This window comes from Giraffa tippelskirchi, chromosome 2 (assembly GCF_054371585.1).
Source record: "Giraffa tippelskirchi isolate mGirTip1 chromosome 2, T2T-mGirTip1v1.2.pri, whole genome shotgun sequence".
NCBI classification, from domain to species: domain Eukaryota; kingdom Metazoa; phylum Chordata; class Mammalia; order Artiodactyla; family Giraffidae; genus Giraffa; species Giraffa tippelskirchi.
Genome location: NC_137276.1, coordinates 92360970 through 92385117, shown reverse-complemented (window position 1 = coordinate 92385117; position 24148 = coordinate 92360970). Strand labels below are relative to the sequence as shown.

At 41.7% G+C, this 24148-nt stretch overlaps 1 protein-coding gene across 2 annotated transcripts in view; it reads left to right on the top strand.

Annotated features, from left to right (window-relative positions):
- The first annotated feature begins 13590 nt into the window (after positions 1-13590).
- ATP1B3 (ATPase Na+/K+ transporting subunit beta 3) overlaps positions 13591-24148 on the top strand; it is a 37284-nt gene continuing 26726 nt past the window's right edge. Inside the window, exons 1-2 of one of the 2 annotated variants that reach the window (XM_081569630.1) lie at positions 13591-13924; positions 18182-18302. In XM_081569630.1, coding sequence (XP_081425756.1) covers positions 18242-18302 — 61 coding nt within the window. In that variant the 5' untranslated portion in view covers positions 13591-13924; positions 18182-18241. The remainder of the gene's footprint in view (positions 13925-18181; positions 18303-24148) is intronic. The other variant, XM_081569629.1, reaches the window with a different exon arrangement.

Below are 24148 nucleotides of genomic sequence, written 5' to 3'. Positions count from 1 at the left end.
ACATTGTCTTTAAATGCACACTGACTGTCAGGGGAGGGGAGTTAGTCTTTGGGCAGGCGTGGTCTGCCCCCCACCTGACCTCCTACCTGTTGTCCCCATCCAAAATAAAGCAAACTTTCCTTTCCACCAACCTGAACTCTGCATTGCCTTTTAAGCGGGGAAACAGCCAGAGTGCACTTTTGGTAACATTATAATTGGTTCAGATTTTATTGAAATGTTTGCACTGTCTGTTGTCTATATCACACTGATAGTTAAGCTTCCTCCTGCTTATGTTGTGAGGTGTTAGGTGATCATCCAATTTTTGGTTGGGTTTTTTTTTTTCCTAGCCCATCTTGTTTGTGGTTCTGTCTGCTGATATAATTCAATGCTAGCAAGTTAACGAGCTGTTTTCAGTGTGATTCAGGACATTCAAAAAATGAAAAAGCTCTGGGACTTCGCTGGTGATCTAGGGGTTAAGACTCTGCATGTCCACTGCAGGGAGCAGAGGTTCAAACCCTGGTCAGGGAAGTAAAATGTTTTAAAAATTAAAGCTAAGTAAAATATATGTCCCCAATTAAAAAAAAAAATACGAACACTCTTACACTTGTGTTAGGTGAATAATTCCGTGCCAAGGAGAGGTGAAATGTATGCAGATAACTCAGGTGTAGGAGTTTAGGAGTCAAGGTCAGACAAATCTAGTTACTGGAGGGAACAGAGTGCAATAACCTTCCTGTGAAACCGGGAGGGAAATGCAGTTATCAGGAACTCAGGAACAGAGCAAGGGTCAGTCAGGAACAAGCAGACGGGAAGATCTTGGTTACTAGAAATCCAGAAACCAAGGTCAAGGCAGTTGCAGGAAAGAGCAAGACCAATCTATCCTGAGCCAATGAATTTCCAACAAGAGCTTGAGAGTTGGAAGCTTCCTGCCCATAGCATCATCCCTAGAGTGAGATGCAATCTGAGCCTGGAGGTGGGAGGTGGGAAGAATCAGGAGTCAAGGAAGAGGTCTAAGACAAGTTCATTATATTACACAAATGAACTGCTCCCTCAGAACCTTGCTGCAGTCTGAAAAGGCTGACAAATTACTTCTCTAAGAAGAGGACCTATTTACTTCCAGGATCTAAAGGGAGCTGACTCTGGAAAAAAAAATTATGAAGACAATGTCTTGTGTTCAATGTGTGTAAACCCTCCTCCAACCCCCAAGTTGAGCGCAGTCAAGGACCTTTAGTTCTTTCTCAAGGGCAATAGATAATATTCTGAGCCATATCCTGTGAGCTATCTTATAGATACTGAAACCCAGAAATCAAAACACGTTCAGAAATCAAAACACATTCACTTCAGAAGGCTGGCCCATCCAAGAAGTCCAAAGTGCCCACACGCTATCCCCTAAACCCCTCTTACAAACTTTGTAAGTAAGCACTTGGCCTTAACTTCCAAAGTAACTGAGAATCAGTTACTATTTGTTCATCTGGGGAACATAAAAAGAAGTTAATCTCTGCTGGGATTAGCGTGAGTAAATCCATCCCTCAAGACCACAGATGACAAGTGGGTGTGTCAGCTCAGAAGCCATGCTCTTGAAGGGGGATGTCCTGCAGAAGAAGAACATGGGGCCAAGGTGGGTACTGAAGCTTGGATCCATTTTCCTCCTGGTCTGTGCACATTTGTCTTAGAACTAAAATTCTATCTTTCTAGTGTTCTGTCATTTTATCTCTCAGCAACACCCATAGGACTTCCATTTATATATGTTTGTGTGTGTGTGTGTGTGTGTGTGTGTGTGTTTGGCGGTGCTGGGTCTTCATTGCTGTGTGCAGGTTTTCTCTAGTTGTAATGTATGGGCTTCTTGTTGCAGTGGCTTCTTTTGTTGTGGAGCACAGGCTCAGTAGTGGTGGCCCGTGGGCCTAGTTGCTCCACGGCAGGTGGCATCTTCCCAGGCCAGGGATCAAACCCATGTCTCCCACTTTAGCAGACAGATTCTTAACCACTGGACCACCAGGGAAATCCCCACTAAAATATTCACTGGAGACACAGAGTCAAATCTTGGTGAGGATCAAAGGCCATCTTCTTTTCTACTAGTTGGATCAGCAGGACTGCTGTTGTCGTTCTCTGCTTTTCCAATTTGACTTCTCATTTTCATTTCCTCTCCCACCTTCCAAGTTTACTTTAGGTGCACCTGGTCTCAAACAAGGGCATAGAAATAAATCCCAGAGTTTACACTAGGAGGATCAGAGCATCCTGTTAAACACAGAAACATGTCTTCCCCCTGGGAATGAAGATATAAATGAATCCTCAGGTGCCGCTGATTTAGTGAGCTGAGACAGCGAGAGAGAGCGAGCTGTGCTTAACACCAACCCATGGCACACCTGTCACCAGGGCCCTCCTCTTTTCATGATATCCTACACATGTATTTTTCTGGGCTCCAAAATCACTACAGATGGTGATTGCAGCCATGAAATTAAAAGACGCTTACTCCTTGGAAGGAAGGTTATGACCAACCTAGATAGCATATTAAAAAACAGAGACATTACTTTGTCAACAAAGGTCTGTCTAGTCAAGGCTATGGTTTTTCCAGTGGTCACGTATGGATGTGAGAGTTGGACGGTGAAGAAAGCTGAGCACCGAAGAACTGATGCTTTTGAACTGTGGTGTTGGAGAAGACTCTTGGGAGTCCCTTGGACTGCAAGGAGATCCAACCAGTCCATCCTAAAGGAGATCAGTCCTGGGTGTTCCTTGGAAGGACTGATGTTGAAGCTGAAACTCCAACACTTTGGCCACCTCATGCGAAGGGTTGACTCATTGGAAAAGACCCTGATGCTGGGAAGGATTGGGGGCAGGAGCAGAAGGGGATGACAGAGGATGAGATGGCTGGATGGCATCACTGACTCGATGGATATGAGTTTGGGTAACTCCGGGAGTTGGTGATGGACAGGGATACCTGGCGTGCTGCGATTCATGGGGTTGCAAAGAGTCGGACACGACTGAGTGACTGAGCTGAACTGAACTGAGACATGTATCAGTTTCATTTGGTTCTTTCACAGAGCTCTGTAAACAGGGCCAGTATAGTCAAAGCAGGGTTGAAAACATTTCAGTTGCACTTGTTTCTCACCTTCTGCATGTGTTTTCCCAAAGGCTGCTTTCTCAAAGCGAGGCTGGGGAGAGGACTTTTCAATTTTCTCTCTTGCTGCTTCCTACACAGTCAATGGGAACATTGGAAATATATGAACAATTTTTAGTTTTGTCCCTTCCAATTTTGTTTAGGCACTCACATGCTAGAGAAATTGTTTTCTGATCTAACTCCACCGGGACTTGGGTGGTATTTGGGAACCTAAGTCAACCACTGTAGGTTGTATCCAGCCCTTCTCTCAAGTTAGGTAACGGGTGTTGCCTCCCAAGAAGTGAAATGTGCTTATTTTCCCTCGGCCACTCAGAAAAGCAAAACTGGGTTTTAAATGTCACTATTAAATCACAATATCATTATAAATCTTATATATAGAGGTGGATCACTTATATATGTTGACAATCATATAGCCCAAGGGTTCTTGACCCTGGCTTGGAGGAGTATATTAATCCTCAAAGTGTGAATATACAGGTGGAAGTTGTGCCTGGAAGGCTATGTAGACAATGAGATGGCTATTTCTCTTTCTTTCCCAGAAATCTGAAAATGTAAGGAACAAGCCCCACAAATATGGAGGCTCTTGGGAGACCAGTTTTCTTAGACTCATAATTCTGCCTCCAGTCTGAGCTCCAATCCTTGGTGCTTTCTTTTAAAAGGGGCCTGGAGGTGGAGTCAAGAAGAGTGATGTCCAGACCTCACATATAGGGAGCCCTGAAGAAATGTTAAATGAATCAACGAACATAAGAATGACTCTAGGTTGAAATGTTACTTGTTGTTTTGGGATTCTTTGTTGCTGTTGCTGTTTACTGGGTGGTTTGGTTGTTTTTTGTTTTTGTTTTTTTGACCATACGGTGCAGCATGTGGGATCTTACTTCACCAACCAGGTATTGAACGGGGGGCCACCTGCAGTGGAAGTACAGACTCCTAACCACTGAACTGCCAGGGAATTCCCCGAAATGTTAGTTTTTTTAAGGCATTTAATTAAATAGAAGTCTGCAGAATTTATCTCCCTGTCCCTTTTCCTAACACTATTCCAAATTTCTGAACAATCCAACTGAGAGGGATTGACCACACCACCAGGTCAAGAATGGACCCTCCTGGGCTTCATCCAATCAGCATATTACATCTCTCTCCCTGGCCTTCACAGTTGGTTAAGGACAAACACAGGACCCAAGTCAGGGTGGTGCTGGGGGGTCAAGAAGACTATATTTGTGAGTTTTATTTAAGCTTTGAGGATGCTTTTGAGGGTGCTCTCTTTTCTGCTGAGTTTGTACCTGGAAATATGTAGGCCCAGAAGCTTCTGGAAACTAATCCTAAGGTAATAGAACCAATGAATGGAAAGCAAGGATTTACTGATTTTATTTGTGCCCTGGGTCAAAATTTTCTCAAAGTTGGACTTTACACTAAGTTCATCTGTACATTTTCCTTATTGCTTAAGTCACTTTGAGCTTGCTTTCTGTTTCTTTCTGTGGAAAGATCATTAGCTGATATAAGCTTATGTGATTTGCAGGAAGTTGAAACACAATATGCATTTATGGGGATTTCCTAACTCCCAAACTGTCATTTAACCAAAAGACCATTCTCCTCATAATATCTCCAATAAGGCAGAGTTATATACTTGTACACAATGCAAGAGACATAATGAATTTGTGTAAAAGTAATTACCTATGGTAGCTATGGTCCTTATCAGAAGTTGATTGCAACACAATAATTAAGAATCAAGGAACTTAAATGTCCATGGCCCTGGAGACATTACCAAGGCTCTTAGGAAATAGTGCTGCCTAAAGTGACATTTAAATCTTCCTTCATGTTCCTTTGTCATATTGTGACAGGCAGTTCCTGCTTAAAAGAACATGGTTGCTTCTCTGATACAATTATTTTCCACTAAAAACAAAACAAGAAAGAAAAAGAGATTGTTTAAATAATAAGTCAGTGATTTATTAGTGCTATCAGATAACGCAATCCTGACTATTAGAAAATCAGATTCAAGCTTTGAATTGCTCCAGTTTTGCCCTAGAAGTTGTCTGGCAAACATACCAGCCTGCGGCTGAAGTGAATAGAGGGAAATGAGTCCTGATCACTGTTTGTAAGACATCTTTGTTCAAATAAAGATGAAATATGGAAAACTAGGCCCTACTATTCTTTTAGCCCACATTTCCTTATTCACTGAAGGATGCCCTAGACTTCAGGATATGGAAAGTATTTTGTTTACCACCATTATTTCTGACCTCTGAGGGGCAACATTTTTTTATTTATAGAATTTCTGGAGAATCATGATTTTCCGGGTTTACAAAAGTTCATTTTTTAACTAGTTTCTTTTAAAAAAAGAATCTGGAGAATCCCATGGACAAAGGAGCCTGGCATGCTGCAGTCCAAGGGGTTGCAAAGAGTCGGACACGACTGAGCAACTAACACTTACTTACACTTGCTTTAAAAAAAACTCTGGATATTTTTGATGGTGAATTTCTGAGTTAAGCAAACATCCCAATATAACATAAAGAAGGTCTCACCAGGAGTTGAACACTCTCTGATCAGTTTATATATCTTATTAACCTTCTGCATAGACTAAATTTCCCAGTCTTTGTAGGCACCAGTTTCCTCATCGGGGAGAAGATAGCTGATCTTGAGTCCCTTCCCTAGAGATGTAGGAGTCTATAAACAATATGTTTATCCTACTATAATATCTAAAACTATAATTTGAAACTACACATCCTCTACAGCTTTAATCCTTTATAGTTCAATTCAGTCGCTCAGTAGCATCCGACTCTTTGCAACCACATGAACCACAGCACGCCAGGCCTCCCTGTCCATCATCAACTCCTGGAGTTCACCCAAACTCATGTTCATTGAGTCGGTGATGCCACCCAACCATCTCATCCTCCATTGCCCCCTTCTCCTCCTGCCCTCAATCTTTCCCAGCACCAGGGTCTTTTCAAATGAGTCAGCTCTTGGCATCAGGTGGCCAAAGTATTGGAGTCTCAGCTTCAGCATCAGTCCTTCCAATGAATATTCAGGACTGATCTCCTTTGGGATGGACTGGTTGGATCTTCTTGCAGTCCAAGGGACTCGCAAGAGTCTTCTCCAACACCACACTTCAAAAGCATCAATTCTTTGGCGTTCAGCTTTCTTTATAGTCCAACTCTCACATCCATACATGACTACTGGAAAAACCATAGCCTTGACTAGACGGACTTTTGTTGACAAAGTAATGTCTCTGCTTTTTAATATGCTGTCTAGGTGGGTCATAACTTTCCTTCCAAGGAGTAAGCATCCTTTAATTTCATGGCTACAGTTACCACCTGTAGTGATTTTGGAGCCCAAAAAGATAAAGTCAGCCACTGTTTCCACAGTTTCCCCATCTATTTGCCATGAAGTGATGGGACTGGATGCCATGATCTTAGTTTTCTGAATGTTGAGCTTTAAGACAACTTTTTCACTCTGCTCTTTCACTTTCATCAAGAGGCTCTTTAGTTCTCCCTCACTTTCTGCCATAAGGGTGGTGTCATCTGCATATCTGAGGTTATTGATATTTCTCCTGGCAATCTTGATTCCAGCTTGTGCTTCCTCCAGCCCAGCGTTTCTCATGGTGTACTCTGCATATAAGTTAAATAAGCAGTGTGACAATATACAGCCTTGATGTTCTCCTTTCCCGATTTGGAACCAGTCTTTTGTTCCACGTCCAGTACTAACTGTTACTTCTTGACCTGCACACAGATTTCTCAGGAGGCAAGTAAGGTGGTCTGGTATTCCCATCTCTTGAAGAATTTTCCATAGTTTGTTGTGATCCACAGAGTCAAAGGCTTTGGTGTAATCAATAAAGCAGAAGTAGATGTTTTTCTGGAATTCTCTTGCTTTCTCTATGATCCAACAGATTTGATCTCTGGTTCCTCTGCCTTTTCTAAAACCAGCTTGAACATCTGGAATCTCACAGTTCATATATTGTTGAAGCCTGGCTTGGAGAATTTTGAGCATTACTTTGCTAGTGTGTGAGATGAGTGCAATTGTGCGGCAGTTTGAACATTCTTTGGCATTGCCTTTCTCTGGGATTGGAATGAAAAGTGACTTTTTCCAGTCCTGTGGCAAATGCTGAGTTTTCCAAATTTGCTGACATATTGAGTGCAGCACTTTCACAGCATCATCTTTTTAGATTTGAAATAGCTCAACTGGAATTCCATCACCTCCACTAGCTTTGTTCATAGTGATGCTTCCTAAGGCCCACTTGACTTCACATTCCAGGATGTCTGGCTCTAGGTGAGTGATCACACCATTGTGATTATCTGGGTCGTGAAGATCTTTTTTGTACAGTTCTTCTGTGTATTCTTGCCACCTCGTCTTAATATCTTCTGCTTCTGTTAGGTCCATACCGTTTCTGTCCTTATTGAGCCCGTCTTTGCATGAAATGTTCCTTTGGTATCTCTAATTTTCTTGAAGAGATCTCTAGTCTTTCCAATTCTATTGTTTTCCTCTATTTCTTTGTATTGATCGCTGAGGAAGGCTTTCTTATCTCTCCTTGCTATTCTTTGGAACTCTGCATTCAGATGCTTACATCTTTCCTTTTCTCCTTTTCTTTTTGCTTCTCTTCTTTTCATAGCTATTTGTGAGGCCTCCTCAGACAGCCACTTTACCTTTTTGCATTTCTTTTTCTTGTGGATGGTCTTGATCTCTGTCTCCTGTACAATGTCACAAACCTCCATCCATAGTTCATCAGGCATTCTGTCTATCAGATCTAGTCCCTTAAATCTATTTCTCACTTCCACTGTGTAATCGTTACGGATTTGACTTACGTCATATCTGAATGGTCTAGTGGTTTTCCCCACTTTCTTCAATTTAAGTCTGAATTTGGCAATAAGAAGTTCATGATCTGAGCCACAGTCAGCTCCCAGTCTTGTTTTTGCTGACTATATAGAGCTTCTCCATCTTTGGCTGCACAGAATATAATCAATCTGATTTCGGTGTTGACCATCTGGTGATGTCCATGTGTAGAGTCTTCTCTTGTGTTTTTGGAAGAGGGTGTTTGCTATGACCAGTGCGTTCTCTTGGCAGAACTCTATTAACCTTTGCCCTGCTTAATTCTGTACTCCAAGGCCAAATTTGCCTGTTACTCCAGGTGTTTCTTGACTTCTTACTTTTGCATTCCAGTCCCTTATAATGAAAAGGACATCTTTTTTTGGGTGTTAGTTCTAAAAGGTCTTGTAGGTCTTCACAGAAGCAATCAGAAATAAATTGTCAGGTATAGGATGACATACTCAGAAGGATGCTTGTTTAGGGAATCAAATACCTTAAATTTGGTAGGAGATTTCAGTTTTATTAAAAAAAAAAACTGGGCCTAACTTTTGAGTTTCAGATTATTAATACTATCAAGGTTTACCAAAAAACAGTAAAGTATAAGACATTGTTCTTAAGTCTGCTTTGCCCTTGTACAAGGAAATTCTTCCTGGCCCCTCTTTGGTTAGAGTTCCTCATGATAGATATAAATAGAACAATTATAGGGTGTATTACTTTAGCATATTACATGTCCAAGGGCCTAAATATTTAATAGGTGGCTTCACGTGACATCCTTTTAGTTTCAAATTTGAGTTAAATTAGTAAGTTTCTTTGTAAGAGACATATAAAACAAAAGTAAACCCAAACCCACAGGAGACTGACGGCTTACACTTTCTATGACTAAAAATAGTTTTGTGTTTTTAACAGAGCTCTGTGGGGTTTACATTTTTAAATTAAATTAAGTAGAAAAATCAATACAAAAAACTAAATGTATAGTGTATGTGTGCTAAGTCGCCTTCAGTCGTGTCTGACTCTGTGCGGCCCTATGAACTGTAGCCTGCCAGGCTCCTCGGTCCATGGAATTCTCCAGGCAAGAATACTGGAGTGGGTAGCCATTCCCTTCCCCAGGGGATCTTCCCTACCCATGGACTGAACCCCAGTCTCCTGCATTACCTTGTGGCTCAACTGGTAAAGAATCCACCTGCAATGCGGGAGACCTGGGTTCGATCCCTGAGTTGGGAAGATCCCCTGTTGAAGGGATTCCCACTCCAGTATTTTGGCCTAGAGAATTCCACCGGCTATATAGTCCATGGAGTTGCAAAGAGTCAGACACAACTGAGTGTCTTTCACTTTCACTTTCTCCTGCATTACAGGCAGATTCTTTACTGTCTGAGCCACCTGGCAAGCCCAGAGAAAGGAAACCTATACGTAAAATAGACAATCAACAAGGACATGGCACAGGGAACTCTACTCGAAATTCTGTAGTAACCTATATGGGAAAAGAATGGATATATGAATATGTATAACTGAACCTCTTTTCTGTACACCTGAAACTAATACAACATTGCAAATCAACTATACCCCAATATAAAATAAAAATTAAATTAAAAAAGAAAAATTAAATCTATGTCACTAGCCCTGTGCCACTAGAAAGGATACTCAAACATTGAGATTATATAATCACATTTTCAAACCCTCCAAGAGCTACTCAAAATAATTCTGTATTTTAGTTTGCTTTATATCTGGAACACAGTTTTCTGCTGGTTTTAATTGATTTCCATTTAACAAAAGAAGCACATGGCTTCACCATATGACTAAACTTGTTTAGGAACTTAATGCCAGTCTTCATGGCCATGGAGTCTACTTTCTGCTTGAAGATATTCTTTTCAGTTCAAAACCAGTTGCTCTCCTAGCCTGCTTACAGATGTTATTTTAGGCCTATATACGAGTATGTATGTGTATATGTATATACATGTGTATATATACACATATATATATATACATATATACTTGTCCTTGTATAGATACAATAGCTTCTCAAATTTACCTAAGGTTACTAATTAGAATACAAAAATATTATCTTATGTTCCCAGAACTCTGTTTCCCATTAGTTCAGCTTTTCAAATTAAAAAAAAAATAGTTCTTTTGAAAACATTACATCTATACCTTCTTCTGGTTATTTTTCAACTAAATGAATCAGAAAAATGTGCATCAAAAAAATTGCCTAGCCTTTGCCCCCATTAAAAAAAAAAAAAAACCCAAACATTCTATTCTGGAAAATTTCAAGGATATACAAAGTAAAAAAAGTATAATGAACTTCATGTACCCATCATCCAGTTTCAATAAACATCAATATTCTGCCATTATTGTTCATGTGCAACTTCACCTATTCCTGTTAATTTTTATAGCCAAATTATTAAATAATCTTTCACACTGAGTTGGTCATTTGAATTTATATTTCATTTAGTAAATAACCCTGTTAGACCATATCATACACTCTTTTATAAGACACCGAACACCATGTATGATAGTATTAGAAATTATTACCCAACCCCTACCCCCACCATTTACAGAGCACTTTCTGTGCCAATGTGCTCATGCTTTATGAAAGCATAGGTTCATTTAATTCAAGATAATCAACAATGCAAGATCTGCCCTTTAACCTGCAAAGGAAGTAGAGATGCTGTTTGTTAAAGGATTAGTAAAAGCATTCAAAATTAGAATCAATGTGTGGAAAAGAACATTTTAGGTGAAGAGGAATATGTATTCGTGACTGTGTTTCTCAGATACAATAAAACGCCAACACAATTATAACTGTCGCTTGTGGGAAAGAAAGGACTATTTCTAAGGAAATCTTAATATCTATTCTCTGAGGGACAATGGTCTTTCAGCGATTTAGTACCACAGTCCTAGTTACAACACCAAGTTATAAATAAGATGCTGTTTTAAGAACTGGAATACTTTTTTCTGTATACATAATTCTAAAATTCAGAAATAAATGAAGAGTTTTAGCAAATTGAGAGCCAAAATATCTTGCTTGTGCACACTAGAAAGTAGTAAATGAATTCTGCTGACTGGAGAGCAGTCTGAGCCAGTGGTCCATAACTATTTCTTCCTCATTCTGCCTCATCCAGCTTTGTGAAGCTTCCCCAGAGCTTTGTCGTCATTCACCATAGAGGCAGTAATTGGGTGGTGGAGGAGAGATGGACACTGAATCACTGTTGTTGTCTGATACTTAAAAAAAAAATTTATTTATTTTGGCTGTGCTAGGTCTTCTTTGCTGTGCGGGTTTTTCTCTAGTTGTAAAGAGCAGGAGCTACTCTCGAGTTGCAGTGCATACGCTTCTCATTGCAGTGGCTTCTCTTCTTGTGGAGCACAGGGTCTAGGCACACAGACTTCAGTAGTTGCAGCATGCAGGCTCAGTAGTTGTGGCACACAGGCCTAGCTGCATGTGGATCAAACCAGCGTCCCCTGAACTGCTCGGTTGCTTAGTCATGTCCAACTGTTTGCAACCCCATGGACTATAGCCTGCCAGACTCCTCTGTCCATGGAAAATTCCAGGCAAGGATACTGGAGAGGGTTGCCATTTACTACTCCAACTCGGCCACCCTGACTACCACTAGGCCATCCCGACTACCACTGTACCACCAGGGAAATCCAAAATAACTTTGCTTTCACAAGGGAGACTTAAGTATGGTAAAGTAAATCTAGAGGGAATAATACTGTGATTAAATTTGATATTTCATCTGCTCATACCCGGTGGGCCAATAACCAATACACTTAGTATGTTCTCTTCCAAGTAATGCTCAAGAATCATGTATCAGAGAAACAAATAGTTGCTGTGTTTTGAACTAGGATGTAAATTTTCCGCAATCTGAAATCTGTTGGATTAGTTATTACACTAAGCCAGGCATGAATTTTGAGAACACTTACTGAATTATATTTTTATTTACTTAATTGGAAAAGCATTATGTATGAAAAGCATATTAATGACCATTTAAAATATACAAACTACAAATAGCTGGCAGCGTTCAGTATCTTTGAAACGCTATTTCATAATGTTCTTGTTTACCATGTTTCTGTTGTGTGCGCCAGGTTATTTCCCAAAGTGTGCTTGTTAACACACACACACAATCAATAAAGCAGATGGTTTTATATTTTATTTCAAACAGACTCTGTATCTTCACTGTTGCCCAAACTAGAAAGCCTGCTACCAACTCTACCAATATATTGGCTGTCCTCTAATTTGTAGTTTGATTTTAAATGAGACAAAAATAGTTAACTACTATTAGTTAACTACTAATAGTTAACTACTAATTGTAGAGATGCATTCTAGTTTGCTTGCACAATATTTTGGTATTTCTAATACCATTTTCATGCCAAACTTTACAAAAGGCTTCTATAAATCTTTTGCTGTCATTGGTTAGACAAATAACTAGATTTAGTCATAATTATAAATTTTGCTTTCCTAAGCACAGGGGAAAAATCACTTTATAATAATATATTCTTCTGTCCCTTTTCCCTTTGTGAAAGACATAATTCCTTGCTTTGATAAAAAAAAAGTGAGGAAACAAGAGAAACGCCAGAATGTTTTATCCATTTATTTCTTTAACGCATTTGCAGGCTGTTTAAACTCTCTGATAGACTATAACGCATCATTCCAAACAATAAGGTGTGTGCTACATTCCTTCATTCATAATTTTTATTTGCTGATAAAAGAGGCGGTGCTCCATTTCTGTTCTCTAAAAACAAAACCAAACCCCCACCTTCTGCCCAAACTCCCCATTTAAATTTTTTCATGCTGTCACAAGTCTCAGAGCACGGTACTCTTCAGCTCCACCTCGTGTAGGAAAACAACGACTGCACCCTCAGCTCTGACCAAAGGGAGCAACCATGCAGTGGAAAAGATGAAAAGTCAGGAACATTATTTAGGCATCAACACTACACGAAGAATTGATTTCCCGTAGAGTCTGAGTGTTTGAGAAAAAGCAGGTCTTAACAGCTGACAGGAACTTCAGGAAAACATGTGTACTGGTTTCACTGATAAATTCAATTAAATCTGGAGAAAACTATACTGAACTTACTTAATACTGGCATACTTTGGATGAAATCCCCATTGACCTAAGATTCCTAGTTGACTCCTTCAAAAGAGCCAAGTCGGGGCGTTCTCTGAGCAGCGGTATGTAGCACATTAAACATCTTCACGAAAAACTACAGCCGACTATCTTTCAGTCACGTCATAAAGCCCAGAGGAGAACGCCTGGAAACGGTTTGCGGAGAGAGGGGTGAAGTCCCCTTCTCGGTGAGGGCGACTTAGCTGCCTGGAGTAGCTTCCGCGCTCTCCCCGTCCGCGCCGCAGCATGCAAGGGAGCTAGGGGACCCCGGGTCCCGGTCGCCCGCAGCATCTCCCCAGAGTCCTCCTTCTGAGAAACCTGTGGGTCAGGGACGCTCATCTTTTGCTTGTCACTATAAGCCTGCTTCTTATTAAGCTCTCATGATTTTTTTTTTAAGTTGCTTTGCACAGCTTTCGCTTCCTCCGGCCACGGATGAAGGAGCTGAGAGCGTCCCGGAGCCCGGCCGGGTACCGCGGGGCGGGGCGGGGCCGCGCCGGGGGGCGGGGCCACGGGCGGGGCGTCTTCGCCGCGTCCGGCTGCGCCCAGCCGCGGGCGGGAGGCGGTGCCGGTGGCGGCGGCGGCGGCGGGGCCTGAACAGCGCGGGGATTGGCTGCGGAGGGCGGAGACGTCAGGCTCCCGCGGCCGGAGCGGCGGCCCCGGCTCGGCGCGGCGCAGCGCAGTCCGCTTGAGCGCTCACCTCAGCGAGAAGGTTTCCTCTGCTGTCGCGCCTTCCGCCGCCGCCGCCGCCGCCGCCGGGCTTCGCCGCTCGTGCCGGGACGCGCCTCCGCGCTCCTCGCCGCTTCCACCTCCGCGGCAGCCGCTCCTCTCGCCGTTGGCACACACACCATGACGAAGACAGACAAGAAGTCCTTCAACCAAAGCCTGGCCGAGTGGAAGCTCTTCATCTACAACCAGAGAACCGGAGAGTTCCTGGGGCGCACCGCCAAGAGCTGGGGTGAGCGGGCGGCCGTTGGGCACCCGGGCCGGCCGCGGTCTGGGGGGACGCCGGGCGGGGTCGGGTGGGAAGGGAAGGCGGGAGGCGGCTCCCCGCGTGGGGCCCCCAGGAGCCACCGCCGCCCGCAGCGGTTTTCGTCTCGGCCGCCAGACTCGAACGCGAGCGGCAGCGGCGGCCGAGGAGTAGCGCGGCCCCATTCATTTCTCGCGGGGCCGGCGGGCGGGGCGAGGCGGCTGGGCCCGCTGGCAGCCCCCGTCGGGCCGCGCCGGTTCCTTCCTCCCGGCCGGGAGCGGGCGCACGTGCTGCCCGGGCCTGCGGCGCCGGAAGCCGGGGACCGCTGCCCCGAGCCCCGAGCGCGTGGGGGCCGAGCGCCCGGCCTCCTTTGTACGGAGCGCGCCGGCCCCGAGAGGCCCTGGCGGAGGCGGCCGGCGGCGCCGAGCGGTTCGGGGAAGCTAGACCCTGCCCCACGCCCGGGGAGAGGAAATTTCCACTCCCGCCGCTATCTTGTGACTCGTCCACGCTGCCACTCCAGCCGGTCGGAAGAGTGTGAACGAGTGTTCAGTGTGTGGGCTGCACACGACTGTGTTAAGCACACAAGTAGACGGTACCCGAAAATGCAGTTGAATTTGTCCGGTGAAAAGACCCTTAAAAAGGTTGCTTCCTCCCTAATTCCTTTTTAGTGACACAGGTTTTCTTCCTTACCAATGTGCTTCATTAGGGGAAAGTGAATCCGGTCTGAGAGGCACGTTTTTGTTTTTTATTTTCTTTTGACCTGTACCTTCAAAACGTGTGATGGTTGTATTTGCTAGCAGTTTTCCTCTGCATGGGTTCTTTGTTTTAAAAGAAATATTTAAACCATCCGCCAGTGTGATGCTGCCTTCGAGTGCCTCTTTTTTTTTTTGGAAAAACTGTTAACGTCTGAATAAGAACTAGTGCTCCCCCGATTAGTGCTTCTTTCCTTTAAACTTAAGTAAACCTTTTTTTTTCTTCTTTTGAAAAATACTTTGTTAGTTGGTCATAACAGACTTTTCTGCGTGAGAGTATTTCTAGACTGGATCACTATTTCAGCACGACGCTTTGAAGAGAAGCATGAAGAGAGTGCATTAGCTCTGACTTAGGAAATAAACTGTTGCTGCTACCTGAAGTCGGCTCTTCCAGAATAGAAAGACAGCTTTAAAGCCCTATCACAAGTTGCAAGGGGGCCTTGGAGGGTTTTTTTTTAGCCCAAACCCTGCTTCAGAGATGAGAAAAATGAGCCCCAGAGAGGTTGTGATTTTGTTTGTGTAAAATTACATATTCCACAGAGCCAAGAAAAGAACCCAGTTGTCCTTTAATCCTAGTCCAGCGGTTGTATTATTTTACAGATGCCTTGCCTCACTGCATGGTAATCTCGATTTTTATTCAAATGGCTGTCTGTGGGGAACCCACTAGTGTGATGAGGAAATAGATCTTAACATTTAGAATTAAATGGGGGGGGGGACTGTGAACAACTATTTTTGTTTTTAGAGTGTACTAACTCTTTGCTGAAGGAATATTTGAGTAGTGAAGAGGGGTGAATTTGTGTAGACTATCTTTCTCAGTTCCAGTAATAAGTATCTTCACTTTCTGTTAGAATGACATTTCTTTTTTTTTTTTGAATGACGTTTCTTAATGCAGGGTGTGCTCTTTAACCTTTGTATTACATGCTGTTGGGGTAGAGATTTTATTTGGTATCAGAATGCAGGATTATGTAAGGGCAGTGGAAGGAGTACAAGTGAAGTTGGGATTAGATTTAGACGAATGAAGGCAAGACTGTTTATTTTCAAAATGGAAATTGTCAGCAAAGAGTAAATTTCTGCATTTATTGTAATAATAGTAAGCCAGCACAGAATGGCATAAATAGGTGAGAACTATCCATAATCTTATCCCAGCGGGCATAGGGACACTCCAAGGAGATGTGGGGGAGTGGTGCCTGTAGGCTGCAACGCTATGTTACGCTGTGTTCCCTGAAGCATGGGGTCCACCTGGAGAAAGCGTATCCTTTTGCCTTTCTTTATCAGAAAGGCAGTGTATGAGTGAGTTGCCTGATCTCATTACCCCTGTTAGACACTCAGTAATGTCGACTCTTTGCAACCCCATGGAGTGTAGCCCATTGGACTCCTCTGTCCATGGAATTCTCCAGGCAAGGATACCAGAGTGGGTAGCCATTCTCTTCTCCAGGATATCTTCCCAACTGGAGAAGTCCACTATGCATATTTCAGTATATGTGTGGGCAGACTTAATGCATATAATGTTATTAATTTTTTTTAACAGAGATCATACAGTAAATGTTGCTGTATAATCTTTTGACTATATTGTGGGCCTCTTCCTGTGTTATTAAATAAAGATCTGTATCATATTTAATAGCTGTTCCATTGTATAGTTAGATGTACTGTTTTTTTTTTTTAGTCTGACATGTATCTTATGTATACATGGGAGATACCTATGGTAATAGAAGTAATTCTTCATTTTTTTTTAAACCAGTGCATATTGTATATACTGGACCCTCCCCCCATTCCTTCATCCTTGTGCATTTTTGTAAATTGATTTCTTTGAAATATGTTTCTACTGGTGGAATTTCTGGGTTGCGGATAATCTATGTACCTTTTATATGCTGAAAGCATGTTATAGTTTGTTTTTCTTTTTAAACCTCATTACTGCAGATGTTTTCTTTTGCTTTTGAAATTAATGAGGGGGAGGGGATTATTACATCTTTTTTTGACCTGGGTAGATTCGCTGGGCTGCTGGTGTATACAGACAAACTTTCTCTACCTCAAGGGTCCTATAAAGACATTCATTTAAGATGTTTCCTGATTTTATCTTTTACGTTCAAGTCTTCAGTACATTTGTCCCAAGTGAGGTTCCTTTCCAAGTGCACTATATATTAACATTTAAGAAGCAGTCTTGCTCTTTACATTTGGGATAAAGTGAAAATACCTCATGATGCATGTCATTGCCTTCTTTAAAACAGCTGTGTGAGGATTTTGGCTAGCTTCTTGTATATTTGGCTAATGTGTTAAACTTGGTTTCAGCAGTTTCAAAATGCTTATATACATGTACTTTATTCCATTTTCACGGCTTTCTAATGAATACCATGTAGATGATCAAAGTATTCCTAAGAGCTGATATCCAGGCTGAACGTAAGGGCAAGTCAGGAATAGTGAAAATATTCGTTGCTCAGTTGTGTCCAGCTCTTTGCGAGCCCATGGACTGTAGCCCACCAGACTCCTCTGTCCATGGAATTCTACAGGCAAGAATACTGGAGTGGGTAACCATTCCCTTCTCCAAGGGATCTTCCCCAACCAGTGATCAAACTTGGGTCTCCTGCATTGCAGGCAGATTCTTCACCGACTGAGCCAGTAGAGCACATCAGGAGTAAGTAATTGCCACTTATGAAAATACAGGACAAAGAAAATTTAACAGCTTGTGGCTGATGTTGCAAAATTAAACCTAAATGCATTATATACAATTAGAGTGAAAGACAGCTTAGAGATCACCTAATGTTATTTAATTGTAAACAGTGGGGTGGGCATGTGTTGAAGTTAACGTTTTAAAACAGAATGAAATAGAATGGAAAAATTACCAGTTTATTCTAAGGGAAAATGTCTTTCTGTGAAACTTTACATATTTTGTATGTTTAGATACCCTGATGTAAAATGTATTTCTTGCAGTGGCTCACAATCAAAAGAAAGCTTGAAAGCCAGTAATGTAGCCCTATACCCTCATTTCATAGGTGAGACAATTGAACCCACAGATCTGATCTGTCAGAATTTACTCAGCTAGTGATAGAATCCTTGGCCTTCAGACTCCCTCTAAGGCCAGAGTTTTTTTAAACTATGCCACTGAAGTGTTAGTTGCTCAGTTGTGTCCGATTCTTTGTGACCCCATGGACTGTAGCCTGCCAGATTCCTCTGTCCATAGGATTCTCCAGGTAAGAATACTGGAGTGGGTAGCCATTTCCTTCTCCAGCGGATCTTCCTAACCCAGGGATCGAACCTGGGTCTTCTGCATTGTAAGCAGATTCTTTACCATCTGAGCCACCAGGGAAACCCATGACATGATGTCATTTAATGACATCTGCCTGTGGGCTTCTTTGGCCTTCATTATCTTAAGGTTATCTCTCAGTAGATGCTTTAATGTTAATCTAAAACTCAAGGTACTGGTTCCAAGCAGGGTCAGGATTCTGGACTAAAACTACTAATATCTACATTTTGTTCATGTGCTTCTCTTTCATTGTAGGCCCATGAATTGCGGTTTTTTTCCGATCACCTGCTCCCATTCTGGGTCGTGCCTCAGTAAATGCTCTGCTTTGGAGATCAGGCTCCATCCCAGTCTTGTGTGTTTGACTGTAGGGGAGAAGGCAAGTGTGTTTATTTTCCCAGTTTTGTAAGATATTCTTTGTCTGGTGGAATGTTGTATCAAAGAAACTTTACAAAAATTTGCACTGTTGGAAAAGTAACAGGACTTGCCCTACCCTGTGGGCTGACTGTAAATGAAGGTCAAGTGGTGGGTGTGGCAGCAGCAACAGCTGAGGCTAACTGAGCCATCACCTGGCAGGAGGCGGCACTTCCTGATTGATAGTGGAAGGGAGGGGTAAGTGTGTGTGTTGTAGTCCAGATACCTGTAGTAATAGTGTGGTGCATGCGCAGTCGCTAAGTCGTGTCTGACTGCGATCTCAAGGACTGTAGCCCACCAGGCTATGTGATTACAGTAGTACGTGCTTTACTGTGTTACAGAGCAGCCTCCCCTCACCCCCCAAATAATTTGATTTCTTTGAAATTGACTTTTGAATTTGCAGCTTCAGTATTAATTGTATTAAAAGCAGCTTAAAAAACCCTCCTGTCCTTAGTAACATCTTCACTGTGGTGTATCATCATATTTAAAGACCATTTAACACTTTTATTTTCCAAACAATTTTATTACAGTGTGCCAGAGTACTTGGCAGTACAACTGTATGAAAAGGGAAAAAAAAATCACGTGTACAATAATTTTTAAAAGTGAAGGTTACTCTTTGGGGATATCTATTCCCCTTCCCCTCCCCCTTTATAGACTTCTAGCGTTTCCATTAGGATTAAGCCTCTACTAACCTAGCATTTTTATTTTATTTTATTTATTTATTTATTTTTTTTTTTCATTATTCAAACTTTTTTATTTACAATAAAATTTAACAGTCTTTATGGGCTTAAATGTAGCAGATGTCACCTGTGCATTAAGTATGATACTTCATTCCTTGAAGGTGTGCTTCATCGCTCAAGCTGCTTGCCGCTCTCTGACTTCTGGTCTAGTCTACTCTTGTTACTCTTGTTACTCTTCATCATGGTGAAGAGTAACAAGAGTAGACTAGCATTTTTAAAAAAGGAATTGTGTCATAAAGAAAAACAAAATTTACTTTGAAAGATAAATTCATTATTTTCTAATTAGGCATTCATTACATTGATTTTGAAGTAAAATCTGTCATCTTTGACTACATAGAATAACCATTGTTAACATTTTCCTATGTATAGTTTTTTCAAATGTATAAATAAGTGAAAATGCACAGTTAGCTACCTGGTTTTATCACTTAAAATTTAAGGGGAGTGGTTTTTATTCCTCTACCTCTTTTTAGAGGTTGATTTGTTGGGGGTATCCTTGGCTCCCTCCATCACCTCTGTGGGGACCATCCACACACACTGCTAGAACTTAGGTTTCTGGTGACTTTAGGTATCGTATCTATGTTGGGACTTAGAAACTGCATTTCTGGTCCCTAAGGCTGTTTTGTATTCTTATAGCCAACTGCCCATAGGAAATCTTTAGTGGGCTGTTTCACAGCCACCTCTTCATGTAAATCTCTATTGTCCTCTGGCTCCTTAGCATCATGTGCAGACTATTTGCAGTCTTGGCATATTTCTCTCTTGTCATCTACTATTCTACATAGTTCTCTCCTACCACTTTTGGGACTGTTTCCTAGATTCTGAACCCCTCCTTCCTTCACCTTGATCTAGTTACTCAGATGTCAGCTTTGACAGCCTGATCTCTGGTAAACATTTTTGAATAATTTTTTACCTTGAGACTGTGTCAAGTGCTCCAGTGTATCCAGTGATACCTTTTTCTAGTAGAGCATTTATGCTTTCATACAGTACTGTTGTTGCACATTTGTTGGGCTGAAGCTTCTTATTCACATCTTATTCCTCTGAAATTCCCTAACACCTAACCTATTGCTTTCACTTAGTGGGAATGTAGTAAAAATTGGTTGAATGAATGAGCAGTATTGTGAAATGTTCCCAGTCTAATTAAATGTAATTAGTCTTCTGCAATACTTTTTAGTGTCTTTGGTTTTGGTATATCATTGCATAAAGGTTTACCCAATATTTGAGCATTTTCCTTTTTTTTTCTGCCACACTTGTTGGATTTCATAGTTTAGTGTTCAGAAAAAGTTTCCATTTAACTTTCTCATGGGAGACTCGGCTGAGTTTGACATGCCTAGGTCATGCATCTGATTAGAATAACAGAACCAGGGTTATTATCTGGTCTCCTGCGTCCTGTTTTATTGCTCTGTTTAGCTTCTTATGGCTCTTATGAGAACTTCCTAGGGGCTTTTTCTTTTTAAACTTTTCTTCTCTCAGATTTAATGAGGGTTTATTTAATAGTGTCTTCCTCTCCCTACAGGTGCTATTTAACTAGTAATATTTTTGAAAAGAATTCTCTGACTTAACAACCTCCCCATATCTGTTTCAACTTTGTTACTGAGCCATTGGTGGAGTTGGTGCTTAAGTATAACTTACTCCTAGTATTTTGCTGATGCCATGCTAAGGAATAGACCCTTGTCCACAAAGTGAGGTACTTTTCTTTTGCCAGTTTCTGGCCTGTTGTCAGTGTCTGGCCCATAAAAAGTGGTCCTTACTCCCACTCCTTGCTTCTCTAACCAGTCTTTTTCTGATTTTCTTGTTTCTGAAGTGTATTTCCCAAGCACTGTGTTTGGCTTTGTTTTCTCTTCATTTTCTTCATCTCAAAACAACTGCAAAAGTTACTGACAAATTTTACTTCTTGGTTAACATCTCTCAGACTCCAGTTGCTTCTTGCATATTCCATAAATCTGAGAGTGAGGCTTAGACAGCTCCACTACGTTATTAATCAACTGATAAACAGAGCTCTTTCCCCTTCTTCCATTGGAGTTCTGAGTTATTTCTATGTTTGCAATTCTTGAAGACTGTCACTGGGCATAGTCCTACTTCCATAACATTTCTAGAATCTCTTGGTGACCCCCAGCTCATTACCACTGCTGCAGTTAATTCGGGAATGAATTTTCTCTGACCTTCTTGCCACTCACTCACCTCACCCCACCCTGCAGTATCTTGTGAACACGCACACATTCAGAGGAAGCCCAGGGTGCTTGTTTTTCCTGGCATTCTTAATGCTAACCACCTGTTGCAAATTGCATAGCCTTTAACATTCCCACCAACCCTGCCCCACTTTTTAAGGATCTGGTAGTGTCTTTTCTCCGGAGAAGGCAGTGGCACCCCACTCCAGTACTCTTGCCTGGATAATCCCATGAATGGAGGAGCCTGGTAGGCTACAGTCCATGGGGTCGCTAAGAGTCGGGCACGACTGAGCGACTTCACTTTCACTTTTCCCTTTCATGCACTGGAGAAGGAAATGGCAACCCACTCCAGTATTCTTGCCTGGAGAATCCCAGGGACAGGGGAGCCTGGTGGGCTGCCGTCTATGGGGTCGCACAGAGTCGGACACGACTGACGCGACTTAGCAGCAGCAGCAGCAGTGTCTTTTCTTGTAAATTCTCTGATGAAAAAAACTTGAAGGAGCAGGTGAAGATCTTTTGTAACTTTTCTTTCAAAATTGTTCCAAGTTTAAATGGGGCCATTGGCTTGTGAACCTTTATCTGCTGCTGAAAAAAAAGCATAGTGTTGTTGACTGGGGAAGGTGGGCTCTTAACTTCTGGTGCAGTCCCAGGAAGATCCTGGGCATCAGTTGGAATCATTGTGATCTAAACTAGTACAACCTCCCTGTTTCGGATTAATTTCTAAGGCTGCAGCTTTGATCAAGGTACCCCCCCATACCCCAAAAGTATTTGGATCCCCACTGCTTTCAGGTTTAAATCAGTTCCAGATAGCCTGGTATTCCAGGTGTATTACATGTTGGCTTAGAACTGTATTTCCAACCTTATATCATCTGTCATTTTATACTGCACGCCCCACATACTACTGTATCATAGCCAAATGGCGTATCTAAGGCCCCTTGGCCTGGAGTGCCCTGCTCATTCCCTCTCCTGTGCCATTCACTGCATCGTAAATTCTCCCCTGATTCCTGCATCTAAGGCCAGCTCTGCCACAAGCCTTCTCTGACTTGCCCAGGTGAAAAGGATACCACATTCATCATCTGTGATACCTAAAAACTTTGTACCCTGGATCAGAGTTGTTTATATCTGTTGCTTCTACTAACTGGATGTTCTCACGGAGCAGGTCTTGCAGGTGTGTGTTATAGCCCTACAGCATCTAGCACATAGTAAACACTTTTTTTTTTTTTTGATAAATTGTCATTTAGTCAGTTTCCACTTGTGATTCACCTATTCGTTGGGCTGGATGAAGTTGAGAGTATTGTGGATTAATTGACATAGCTCCATACTGTGAAAGTCTTGTTTGTGGAGAAACTTGTTCATAATTCCCCTCAGCTCACCATGATTCTTTCTATTCCACTAAATTTCTAATTCATTTTGAGTTTCCAGGTAGGGCATCATAGTCAAAGTGAGCCTGTGGGCATATGTATTTTTACTTGGGAAGTTTAGAAGGTTACCAGTATACTGAGATGATCAGACCTAGGACTCAGAATATAGACCTGGATTAGAATTCTACATCTCTGTCTAAGCTTAGATAAATCATTAAAAAAAAATCTTTTGGTCTCAGTTTCTTCTTTAAGGGAAAAGTTACATGAGATAGTTTCAGGTGTCACTTTGAAATGAAAAACAAACCCTTTTGAACTGGAGGCTGCAAACTTTTTCTTCAAAGGACCAGGTAATATTTTAGGCTTTGCCAGCCAGGCAGTGTCTGTTGCAACTACTCACCTCTGCTATTAGTAGCTTGAAATGGCCTTAAACAATATGTAAACTAGCGGCCTAACTGTGTTTCAGTATTTTATTTATAAAAACAGGCAGCAGCTGAGATTTGCTGAGCTATGCTTTAGAAGTTAGTGGTCAGTATAGGCTAATCCAAGAAAACTGAACGGGGTCTTAAATGTGTGAACTTGGCTTTGTTCTTTTCATATAACAAAAGTCACTTCATTATTTGAATTTTTACAGTATCGATGTGAGTAGTCAGTAAGTCCAGTGTCATCCTCAGTTTCTTCCTGGGTAATCACTGTGACCTATAATATTTTTTAAAACATACGTGGCATATCCCCTTTGGATAAAAGTATGACAGTTTCCTATAAAAGTAAATATACACTTACCCCATGCCCCAGCAGTTCTAGATATTTACCCAAGAGAAATGAAAACATATGTCCACAGAAATACATGAAAATATTCATAGTAGCTTCAAACTGGAAATAGCCCAGGTGTTCAGTAGAATGGATAAACAAACCAGTGTCCACATAGTGGAATACTACTCAGCAGTCCCCCCCCCAAAAAAGAACAAACTACAGATAATGGAAAACCTGAGTGAATCCCACAGTTAGGCTAAGCAGAAAATAAGCTTTACTGAAGAGAATGTACTTTTCATTTCATTTCTTTGAAATTCTAAATCAAGCAGTACTTTCCTATGCTGGAAAAAAGCTCAGAACAGTGCTTGCCTCTGGGATGGGCCTGGGGATTGACTGGGAAGGGGCATGAGAGAACTTTATAGGGTGATGGCAATGTTCTGTATCTTGATAGCAGTTTGTATCATAGAGGTGAATGCATTTGTCAAAAATCCATGTCATAGTACTTTGCAGATTCGTATACTTCACTGAATGTAATTTTCCCCTCAGCTTTAGTTAATATGCATGTTGAAGTGTTCAGGGGTTAAGTATCCTAACATCTGCAACTTGAAATGCATAAAAAAATAGATGGTAATTATTGAATAGATGATAAATATAGTAGATTGTCTACTTATGTAGAGTCTAGGTGAGGTTTATGCATGTTCACTTAATTCTTCTAAAAATTGTACTTGTTTAAATAAATATTATTACAAACTTAACAATCTTTTATACACTGTTCCTGACCACTTATCCCAAAGTATA